The sequence below is a fragment of the Magnolia sinica genome, chromosome 5, assembly GCF_029962835.1.
Source record: "Magnolia sinica isolate HGM2019 chromosome 5, MsV1, whole genome shotgun sequence".
NCBI lineage: Eukaryota > Viridiplantae > Streptophyta > Magnoliopsida > Magnoliales > Magnoliaceae > Magnolia > Magnolia sinica.
The window spans coordinates 111,590,524-111,602,849 of NC_080577.1; the positions used below are offsets into that span (position 1 = coordinate 111,590,524).

General features: G+C 40.4%; 1 protein-coding gene across 4 annotated transcripts in view; it reads right to left on the minus strand.

The window, feature by feature from the left end:
• Positions 1–224: 224 nt before the first annotated feature.
• Positions 225–12,326, minus strand: part of LOC131246715 (actin-related protein 2) — a 38,103-nt gene continuing 26,001 nt past the window's right edge. For 2 of the 4 annotated variants that reach the window (XM_058247066.1, XM_058247065.1), the window contains exons 10-15: positions 12,017–12,085; positions 6,171–6,254; positions 4,150–4,208; positions 3,708–3,774; positions 1,440–1,523; positions 225–715 (exon numbers count right to left, since the gene is read on the minus strand). In XM_058247066.1, coding sequence (XP_058103049.1) covers positions 635–715; positions 1,440–1,523; positions 3,708–3,774; positions 4,150–4,208; positions 6,171–6,254; positions 12,017–12,085 — 444 coding nt within the window. In that variant the 3' untranslated portion in view covers positions 225–634. Of the gene's footprint in view, positions 716–1,439; positions 1,524–1,900; positions 1,961–2,495; positions 2,553–3,707; positions 3,775–4,149; positions 4,209–6,170; positions 6,255–12,016; positions 12,086–12,326 lie in introns of those variants that run through there. The other 2 variants (XM_058247067.1, XM_058247068.1) reach the window with 2 other exon arrangements.

Genomic DNA, 12,326 nt, shown 5'->3' on the forward strand with positions numbered 1-12,326 from the left:
ACTTATATGCCATAGAGTACAATTTCTCAGCAGCTACGCATCAATATCACACAATGCCCGAGTATCAAAGTCTCTCTCCTCTTAGTAACCCAACCAAAGAGTGTACTGACCTGACATTTTTTGCCAGGGCATGAAGTGGGGACGCTTGATGAATGGGTTGGATCTTACACGTGTGCTGCACTGGCATGTCTGGTGTGGGTCTAGAAAAAAGAGAGCAAAATCCATAGTCGGGCAAATCTGTAACTACATTTGGCAAAATGCCAAAGGGGTTCAGTGTTATCAAATGGCAGCCTCTCCCTCTACATCTTATACTTTGGGACCAAATATCATGATATTTGGCGCAACCAAACACGTCCTTGACTATAAATACCCCATTCAGCATCGTATGACCATTTGGGTTTTCATCTAATATAATATTGGACAACAACATTGCATGATTTCCAACGGTTTAAAATGGGTAGACAACAACCATTTGCAGAGGTATACACTTCAAGCTTTGACACACCTGCAGTTTCCGACGGCCTTTCATTCATGGATCTTTCCCTGCCATGGCCTCCAACCAATCATATATAGTTTGCTCATGATTTTGGCAATTAGGGTAATCTTGCATTGCAGGTCATTGTATTTTGAATGATCATGCCTGGCCACACTTTCTTAAACACTCTACTCCCTCTTCCTGATAATCTTGCCTGCTAATCCAGAACTCCGGTGCATCCTACACATGTTTAGGGTCAAAATCAAGCTGTGAATCTCCTTAAATCACCACCATTAATCTGCTACAATTACTGCCCTTTTATGCTAAAGTAGCACCCCTACTTCTCAGGTGCGCCCCATGCTTTTTGCCAAGAGGTGTGTCCCGGTGGTACCAGTGCGCCACCATAAGGTTATGGTAGTACTGGGAACATGTGGGGCACCTGATGTATGCAGGACATCCAACCCATCCATTAGATGCTTGAGTTCATGTTATCACCAGGTAACAGAAATCAGCCCAGTCAAACACTCCGGTGCGCCACAGCACAGGGAACAAGATGGAAGGGAATGTCCACCCTTGATTTGTACCAGCCCGCCTGAGTTGAAAACAGCCTGGTTTTTGGCCTGACTCTTCATCCATGCCAGATGAAGGGTCTGGATGGCCTGGATTTCATATACACTACATTGTGGGCCCCATATTCAAATCAATGGTGGGAGTCTACTCTCAATTATTCTGTGATGTGGCCCACCTGAGTTTTGGATCAAGCTGATTTGTGGGTACATACATATAGAGTAATTTGAGGTCATGCATCTGATGGACAGGTTGGGTGTCTTGAATAAATCACGGGAGCGCACCCCTTTTGCCAGTGACAAGGGGAGGACTAGTTCTGGAGCTGACAATCGTTCCTTTCTTCATCTTTTTTTCAAGCCAAAATAGGGTAAAGATAGAGAAGGATACAACAGCTTACCTTCATTATTCCTGCAAGAACTGCGCCGCCAAGGTAGACCATATGCTTTCTCCGTGGTGGGTCCTCTATCCGCAACCGTAGTTTCTGTTCTTCATAAAACAATCAAACGTGAGAATTAGAGTATCCTTTTTTGTGCATGTATTGGAAACTCCAAAACAGGTAGAAGACTAGATCTTAGGGAAGAATGGAGCTGCACATTCTACATGTGCATCACTAGCATGCCGACTTACACATGGTAGCATGTGCATGATTCTGAGCCTTTCATCAGATGGGCACCACCACGGATCTGCTGGTCTAGAAGTCAGTTTGTTGGGACAATCCTAGACCTACCCACAGGAATTTAAAAAAAAAAAAAAAAAAAACTTGACCAGCATGCCACATTCAATGCTCAAATTGAATGGTTAGGGATGTTGGACCGACCTGATTCTTAGACGAGGTCGCATCAGCAGTGAGGCCCACCTATTGAGCGGCTTGTGTCATGAAACCTTTTTCCACATGCATCCACATGTAAGCTGCGGACTCTGGAATGCATGGGATTAGCAAACCTTGAGAGCATTGGTGTGAGTGCATTGAGTGCATGGTTGTGGTGGTGGGTCTATTGCAATGCCTTGGAGCTGTTTGGGCCTGTAAATTGTGCTTCCACATGGTCTATAAGAACCCCATGTAACACATTCAAAGGTATTGTTCATGGATTTTCCTAAAAAGGCAAGAGCATGGCCCCAAAAGGCATGATGGTCATCCATGCTGGAGCATTGGATACCAAGGGGAGGCCTTGGATGTCTTAAGGAGAGCTTTGCTATGCCCACACACATTTACAAGTCAGCTAATGTATATGCCGCCACATATGCCAAGTAGCAGATGGGTGCAATATCCAAGCCATCCATCAGGTGGTCCTTACCATGCCGATGTTTCTGCCCAAAGATAAAGGTGGTCCATTCAGTAGATGTGTTGTGATATTCGAAATAAGTTGGTGAGTTAGAAACTTTGGCTGATTATCTCACAATCATACATCTCTTGAGTTAATTGTGGCCCACCTGATTAGTGGACTGACCTGATTCTTGGGACAGGAATCTACAGTGGTACCCTTTCTAATGGATGGCTTGGATATTTCACCTGTGGCACGCAAGCATATGTAGTCGCATGTGTATTAGCTAACTCGTAGCAAAGTTCGTCTTAACAAAACTGAGTTCAATGAAGTGAACTGCTAGCCTCACACACACCTCTACGTGTGAACGCATGTGCCAACCTAGCATATTCATAGGAAATCTAAGCATTTATCAGGGGGGACCCACTGTGTTGATCATCTGGCGAAGAATTCAGGCAGGTCAACTATTAGGTAGGTCCTGTGTGTACAAGAACAATGGACTGTAGAAAAAACTTGAAATGCATGTGTGGCCTATCTAATAGTTGGCCAGCCTGATCTTTTGATGAGACGATCTACATGGTAGATCTCACCTGATGCTCGGCGGCTAAAATGTCATACATACATGCTAGGTTGGCACATGTGCTCATATGAAACAAGTGATGCATGTGGAGGGATGAATGTGGGGCCAGCAAACCTCTTCAAAGACACATTTTTTCATATATCTCTTCTTATGGGTTAATGCACCAATAAAAAGTAACTAAGAAGTCCAAATCCAGGATGAAACTTGACTATGGTTGAAGGGCTACAAAAGAGGATGTCATGGAGAACTAAAAGTTGGATTGAGGCGGCAAGAAGGGACATGAAGACTGGCTTCAGCCGCCAAGTGCACAATTTTCAAAAGCAAGCATGTGCAAATTTTGGATAGCAGTTTTGCTAGAGCCCAAAACAACCTCTGCAAGCAGCAGGATTTGCTGATGTGGAAGGTGTATGAACACCCGAAGTAACCATGTATAAGGTGGACCCCAGAATATAGGTGACTTTGCCCAAAACTAAGGCCAATCAACTCATCAGATGGGCCACACGAGCAAAACCAATGACGCTTCAAAAATTTGCCAGCAGTACACATTAAACATAAACATGTAGCTCGCCTGATGAGTAGGCCACCTGATTTTGGGCCAAATCATCTACTCATTGGGATCCATCTGATACACAACCTGGATGTCCCACGCATATGCCAAGTGGCCACGCCTGGTGCAGGGTTGCATCTGGTTTAGAAAATCTCTATTGGACAGAAATGGGAAAGACCTGCTCACTCAGGACTGGTAAAAAAATGTTCTATCAGGAAAAGATGTTAAAAAAAAAAAAGTGAGCTAAAAGAGAGAGAGAGAGAGAGAGATTGCTACCTTCAGCCCATCCTTATTCCCCTTCAAGACAACATCAAGATAGCGGTCAAGTATTTCTTTCTCCAAACTGTCAAAATGAATTAAATGGATCTATTAACTGCTACATTGACAAAGCTGAGAAGACTAGCTGATCCAATTCAATGTCTATATGAAACAAAAGCCGACCAATTAAAATTCACAAACTACAAAGTAACAGCCCCTAAGTCCCTATGTTACAAAACAATGCAAAAAGAGTACAAGAAACATAAGAAATTGGAAATATGCAGCCTGATCGTTGATGGTGTTGTAGCCTTTAAAAAAAATAAAAACACCAAAACCCAAAAAAATAAAATAAAAGAGAACCTGGCTCATGCTAACTAGATTTCACAAATGAGGAAGTAATAACTCCTGAATCCTGATCATTGGTTAAATTGCTGAAAAGAAAGAGTCCCTAGAATATTACCGACTTGGCAATCCGGGATACATAGTACTCCCTCCGCTTAGAACAATATGCTGGTAGAGCTGCAATAAGAAATTAAGTTAAGCATGAGAAATTTGTGCAATAGACTCCCATGATCAACGGTACTATGAAACATCAAAACAAAACCAAAATTTGAATGATTGCCAGATACAATCCAAATGAGGAATAGGCAATTACTTTTTGTTAAAGTTAGAATAGATAATTACTTATTCCTGGTTATCATAAGATTCATAGGACATCCATACCAAACAGAAACTAATAAAACGTAATTCAGATCATAACATCAGATGGTCATCCACAAAGAGCACAAGTCATCCAATTAGGTGAATGAGCAATTGTTTAGGCACCATTGGAGGTGTCTGACACCTAGTAAAAACCTACCTTCCTGTGGTCATGTTGGCAACTACCCACATCATAGGTGACCAGTAGACCGTATGCAGCTGCCTAAGACCAAGAGTGGTAAGCGCTACCTAGAAGGTAGATACCATTTTCATCCTAGAAGGTATATGGCCAGTTTCAGGGTAAGTGACTAGAGATGAGGGAATGTAAAACCCTCAAGCCCAAGATGATTTGGTTCTCCTAGCCTTTTTACAAATTGAACTACATACAGTTACATCATGCCCATGATGTGAAGTTCATAAGGTGCACAAACTCAATGATGCTATGTACCCATGTACCAAACTACTGAATATTTAATTGCAGCAGACTACTAGTTATGCAAATGAACAGTATCTCGTTATGTGTGTAATTATTTAATGGGTCATGTAAACTCATGAGAGATATTCTTGTGGATTTGGGTCTCCATCAGGGGTTGGCATAAAGCCCATACCTTTTTTGCATTTGTTAACCAAAACTATATATATATATATATATATATATATATATATATATATATATATATATATATATATATATATATATATATATATATATATGTTTTGGTTAACAAATGCAAAAAAGGTATGGGCTTTATGCCAACCCCTGATGGAGACCCAAATCCACAAGAATATCTCTCATGAGTTTACATGACCCATTAAATAATATATATATATATATATTTATATTATATATATATATATATATATATATATATATATATATATATACACACATATATATATATATATATAGGTGGTATTCTGATAGACCGATGGAGACCAAGTGTGTAGTAAGTGTAAGACACAAAGGAGGTGTATGGACATGAAGTCGGAGCTTATGCCTGATCCAAAACTCTAGTGGGCCATAGCAAAGAGATAGCAAATAGATAGCAAATCAAGGGAGGTAATTGTTTCCTTTTTCCGTGGTGGGGAGGTAATTGTTTCCTTTTTCCATGGCCCACCACAGTTTTGGATCAGGCTGAAAGTTGGGCCCTGGAGGGTTTCATGGGGTGCTGCATCACGTGGACAGTTCAGATTTTGCACACGCATCATGTATCAAAAAGTGCTCACAAGTTCTTGGGAGAACTGGTGCGCAGCTGAGTATTTCACACACACATGACCAGAGGTTATGAACACAGATTGGATGTTTGTAGGAAAGCTCAAGAGTCTAAAGGTTCAAAAATTAGTGGAAACAAGACAGTATTTGGAATGCTATTTTAGTTTCAAGCTATTCAAAGAAAAATATTAATCCCATTTGGATGTGATGCCAAATCCCTTGTTTGCACTATTTACACGATGCCTACTTTAGTTCCAAAATCGCGTTCTGTTTGGTAAGCGGGGAAACTCAATTCCAGAGCCCACTCACTGAGAAATTCCATCAAAACAACGCCTTATTTCAAGCGAGCATAATACGGCAAGCGGCTAGGTTTTGTCCGTTACCTTTTGAGCTCAATTCTTAATACCCAAATTCACTCTCAACCGACGACCAGAAATCAACTTACAATACGCGCAGAATTATGGATGTGCAAACATGATCCAATCAAGAGGGTCATCCAGTTGAAATTTTGACTAAAGATTACAGCAAGTTGGAGATATATTATAATTCACAAACATTATTAATACTACCATCATCCGGTTGTCGATATCCATTTCCTGAATGCAGCGAAATACCATGTCAGCCATGCCATCGCCTTCAACATCTATGAGTTCCTGCATCAAAGATGGCATCTATCAAGCTTTCAATGACCTTTAAAACATCCAACACCACAAAAAGCTCACTATCACATGATAGCATGGCCTTAAAATTCTCACAAAATCACAAAAGATGTTTCGATGATTGGCAGCTTTATGGATGTTGCAGCTTGATTTATTTTCAGAAACTGCTTTTATCTTCAGAAATTCTTGCAAGCAGCACTGTGCGTGCACATAATCAAGATATACAGAAATTTAAGCAAGCAGTATTGTGCATGCACATAATCAAGATATACAGAAATTTAATCAAGTAGTATTGTGCCTGCACATTAATCAAGAAAAACAGAAATTTAGCAAGTATGAAAATAGCATGAATGTTGCATGGCACAGTAGCTTCAAATCAGTTTTTTATGCATATATCTTAGACCTCTTCAAGAGGCCTGCTCATCTAACTATCAAGTATTGTTGCAGAGTGTCTATTTTTCCAGGGGCATCCACAAAATAACAACACTCCATTCGTATGCATGTGAATGTCTAGTGGACTAAAATCGCCACCGTAGAACTAGCAGACATCCTATGTTTCAACCACTCACAGAACACGTAGACATTAGAGTAATATGGCGCCTGATGGCAGATATAGTCTTTTTCACATTGTTGATTTCCATTCAATCTGTTGCCAGATCATATGCTGATGCAGTAGGTGCACAATGCAAACCACCGTTGCATGAAGAATACTCACACAAAGAAGAAGAAGATTTATAATCCAAAGGGTAGAGGAAAAGCAAAAGGGGAAAAAAGTTAAATTACACAGATCTGGTTTTTCTCTACAAGAGGGATTAACAAAAGCCAAATGATATCAACCATTAAAAAACAAGATTTTTACTGGAAAATTCCTCACAATTGTCGGTTTTCCGGGAAAAAAATGCTTCCAGCTTTCATATGTACCAAAACTGCGAAACATACTTCCAAACCTACTAATGAGGGTCAAATGACCTATCTGCCCTTATTTTGAAAATTGAGATGGAAAGTGGAAGAACCCTGGTTTATTAAAAAAAAAAAACTAAGAGCATGTACACTAAAGCTCAGGTACACGCCACACATGTGCCTGCATGACACATGTAAGAAACCTAATCCATCCATCAGGTTAGTCCGACCTTTTACACATTTTCCCAAAAAGAAAATCTGGTTCCATCAGCATGCGGGCCTCAATATTGGAACACATGGATGGGAAAAACCTCATCCAAGTATTTCAGGCCGTACATTTGTTTTGCAAACTGTAGCCCACCTGGCAAGTGGATCAACCAGATTCGTGAGCCAGGGCATCAATATAATGGTACCGTTTTGATTTATGGATTGGACCTCGGACCTATGGTGCCATGTTGGCATGTGTGTGGCATGTACATGAACTTTATGGCATGTGTGTGAGCTTAGCAATGGTCAACAATAAAAATTCTAAAGAGGGGTTTTATGATACTCAGGCTGCATATGACAATTGATACGCAAGCAACTCATAAATTTTGTACACGTGACACATTAATTCAAATAAAATTGACTAGATTGAGCCCTCTATAGCCAAGTCACAATCACAATATGACAGATTGGTTGAACAATCATAGCCTCTTATCCGTGGATGCTTGTTTATGGAAACAGAACCTTTGGATATTTTTCATTTAACCGTCCAATAAATGTTCACAAATCTGCTACTTAGATGATGGAATGACCACAATTTTGGATTCATGATCCATCTACACTGAGTACCATAATTTGGACAATTTAGTTTGATCACTTGTGCGTTGTGTTTGCAATTTCAAAGTGCTTGCATGTCATCCATCACACTTTTCCAAAGTATCAAAGTTTTTCTCATTTTGAAAAGGGAGTCTTGCCAAGCTATGCCGATTGCATGTGGCACCCACCACAAGGATATCCATGTGGTACGACATGGCCCAAGCTCTGTGGGGCCCACGTGATGTATGTATTTTCTCCACGCCATCCATCCATTTTTCTAGTTCATTTTAGGGCATGAGCCTAAAAATGATGCAGATCCAAAGCTCAAGTGGACCGCACCATAGAAAACAGTGGGGATTGAACACCATCGTTGAAAACCTTCCTAGGAACCACCATGATGTATTATGCCATCCAACATCTTCATAAGATCACACAGACTTGGATGAAGGGAAAACACAAATATAAGCTCGATCCAAAACGTTTGTGGCCCCCAAGAAGTTTTCAATGGCCACAAAGACCTGGATGGAGTTTTTCTCCAACCCATTCACATGTTTTCAATATTGGAGCTTACATGCTAATTGAATTAGATTTTCTTTTTGGGTTCACATCTACAAGAGCAAACTAACCCAATGGATGGATTAGATCACCATGCGATGTTGGCACATGTGTGGCATGTACACGAGCCTTATTGTACACGCATTCGTGCCAATAGGACTCTTTATTTCTTTATCATCCGTCTTAGATTTTATCTCCTTTCAAAATAAGGGTAAATATGTCATTTTACACTAATTAGTAGGTTCGGGGGCATGTTTTGGTAAATATGGAAGTGAAAGTATGTTTTTGGAAAACTAGCATTGGTGAGGAATTTTCAGGTTTTAAAAAATAATAATAATAATAATAAGTAAAATGATCTGAGGAAAAAAAAATCTTTCTCCCTTGTGCTTAGGGCATTGGCACAGCTACTGAAGGTATAACCAAGTCCTGTCAATTGGTGGACGAAAACTATTTCCAGACCCTATCTTATGTGCCACTAATTTCTGGAAGGGCTTCTTCCTCTTTTTTTTTTCTTTTTTTTTTTTTTTACACAAGCATGCACACCCCACACACACCCATGCAGTCACACCACAGTGGGATTTCACCACAATGGATACTCGAACACATTACCTCATGTTGAAACTCTTGTGAGTCTACCACCGAGGCATGAGTAAGGACCCATGGCTTCCTCTTTATTTCAATAAATAAATAAAGAAACCTATTTCTTATTAAATTAAGAAACTTTATCGGAAACAAAGAAAACAAAGTTATATATGAAGAGGTGGCATCATGGTACCAACACAAAGTGTGACTCTTGACACACCACTTCTAAGCTTTTAGCAAGAAATTCAACCAAATCATTAACCTCTCCCTATACATGGCTAAAAGCGCAAAAACAAATATCTCTAATTTTAGAAACTCCTTGATAAAGGCCAAACTTCCTTCCCTCCGTCAGTCAATCACCGCTAATGTTTGACCTCCCTCATTATATGGTTTCCTACTTTTGCTCAAACTCCAGTAAGAAAGTGCATTGATCTATAAATTTATTGTAAATACCAAATATTCACCTAAATTCTGTACACTTGCATTAACAACTTATGAGAACATGGGATACCTAATGTAATGCTAGTCCAACACTTGCATAAAACCCAAAAAAGAACGTTGAAACATCTTAACTTCGTAGAAATGGCTCCATGTAAATTTAAACATAGCTCCATCCTAGTAAATATCAATGGATACACAAAAACACTAAATAGATCCCTAGATACAAAGTCCCCCCCCCCCCAAAAAAAAAAAAAGACCAAGGTATCAAATTCATCAGCACGAATGTGCCGACACCAAGTGTAAGCAAAGACAAGTGCAAAGTTTCATTCTTGCAGCCCATTCCTCCTGTATATCCTCACCACCATCATCTTAGCCTTTCTACCAGCAATTTACGGTTGCCTTTTAAATGGTAGATTGGAAAAGGCCTTACAACCTGATGCCAAAATCAACCTTCCTCTTTCACCCAGGCTCTTGGAACCAGCCATGGCACAAGCTCACATTGACACCAATCACATGCTAACACGGTCCGACCTGGTATTGATCCCCACTACGTGCATGCCCAAAAGGCTGAGCAAGCAATGTAGGGTCATCTGGTCATGGAGGGGCAGTTGCAAAGCAAACCACTAAGCATGAAGTAGCCACACATGAAAGGTCATGAATGAGTAGTTGGCTGCTCATACTAGCAGGGAACCCATAAATGCATGATCATCAACAAAACTCATGTGCCAATACACCTTGATCAAGCCACTTGCTAACACAAAGGGAAGTTTGCAAACACTTGATGTCTAGAGTGCAAGGTGCAAAAGACCCACGAAGCTTGAACACACGCAGTGTCATATGAGTTCCCTCGTACCAGGTAAAAAAAACACAAGCATCCAAGTTTGCACCGAGGACACAAATGTACCACCATCAGACCAAAAGTTTTTGGGTACCACCATCGGACCAAAGGTGGAAACAACATGCTCAAGTGGTCGGTTGCAAGGAAAAGAAGGGAGTCTCATATGCATGTTCACCAAACACCACTCACATGCCTCATGCCCAACACTATGGTTTGCTAAACTATTATCCACAATCCAGAAAGGAAGTGTGCAAACAGTCAAAGTCTCTAGCATGCAATGCTACACAAGCTCGTTAGGGACAATAAGTTTATAGTTACACATGCATTGCTTGAGGTCTATAGCATGTGATGCCAAACAAGGGATTCAGATTGTGCTCATACCTATTACGAGACTTGAAGAGCTAGGTAGAGTTACTTATTTGCCAGTTGTCACTACCTACCCATGTCAGGATTGGGTAATGTTTACAGATGCTGCTTAGTTGTCTTCCCAGGTATCGTCACTGTCTACCTGTATCACTACCATCCCTCCTGCATGGTCTTCCATAAAGCTTCAATCTGTTCACAACTTCATAACTTTAGGCTTTCACAATCTCACCCTTAGACCTGGCACTGCTTAAAGACACCTAAGGACACAGAGAAGGATCCAAACTTGATCAAATGATGCATCACAAAACAAGAGCATTCCATTGACAAAATGGAGCTGAAAGATTGAAACATCTAGATCTCTCACTTCTAAGCCACCAGCAAGCTTGCAATCTTGTGCCTTTGTAATAAGCTTATAATGGATCCCTTGGTCTTACTTTATGACTTGGAAAGAAACCATTAATCAAGATCAAATGTCTCATTTCAATATTCACAATAAGTTCCTTATATCTATTCCATCTATCACCAAAGCCCCTTCCAAGGAGCATGTAGTCAATGATTCCCTGTTCCACGTAACCGACTGGATCCGAATATGCAACACTTTTGCAATGACTATATAAACATTACTAACCGAACTAAATGGAGTAAGACTCTAAAGTCCTTAATCTTCACCTCATAACCAAACTAAAGGATTCATACAGTCTAAACGTAGTTCATCAGCATCATCTAAGCCTTGTCGGCTTATCCCAACTGACTGGGGCCTGCTACATTAATCTTGTTGTGCCACTCCACTCTATCAAGGACCATATCCTTAGTTAAACCAGGGTCATCAAGGGCCCATTTGAATGCACTTCCTTATAAAGGGCTTTCTAAAAACAGGAATTTCAATCCTGTTTTTTTGGTTGACTTGGCGGATTGGTTTTGCCGAGTAAGCGTTTTAGCGCATATTTTGTCAAGCGGGAGATGAGAAGGGTTTGCAAAGGGCATCCAAATACACATCATAACTGCTGTTTGGATCAAAAGGGCATTTAGGCCTCAAATACCCCCTCGGGGGGTGCATCCAACTGGGCCCCAACTCTTTTATTACAGCCTCCACCCACATCCCTCAGTTGCTGATTTAAATGTAGATAGGATGAAGAACTAGCTAGGTAGTACAAATAATCAGGTGAAGATTGTTATCAAATTTCCAAACCAGTATAAAAGTAGTATGAAAAAAGCATGATGATCCCAGCTATTTATTAGTGCAGGGAAAACCAGAAGAAAGAAGCAAACTTACTGGTGTGAAAAGAGCCTCGGGAGCCTGGAACCGCTCAGTGCCAACTTTAATAACCCTTCCATCTGGTAGCTGATGAAATAATTCAGAAGTGATAGCTGATGAAATGAACTCAGAATGAATAGGCAAAAAAATTAAAAATTAAAAATTAAAAACACGTGCGCACACACACAGTTTCACCCAAAGCTCAATCGAAAAGTCAAAATTACAATTCAGACCATGATCAGGGAATAGTCTTATACAAGACAAGCATTCAGCCGAAGATCAGAAAAGTCAGAAGTAAAGCAGACAGCTAGTAATGTTGCAAATTACA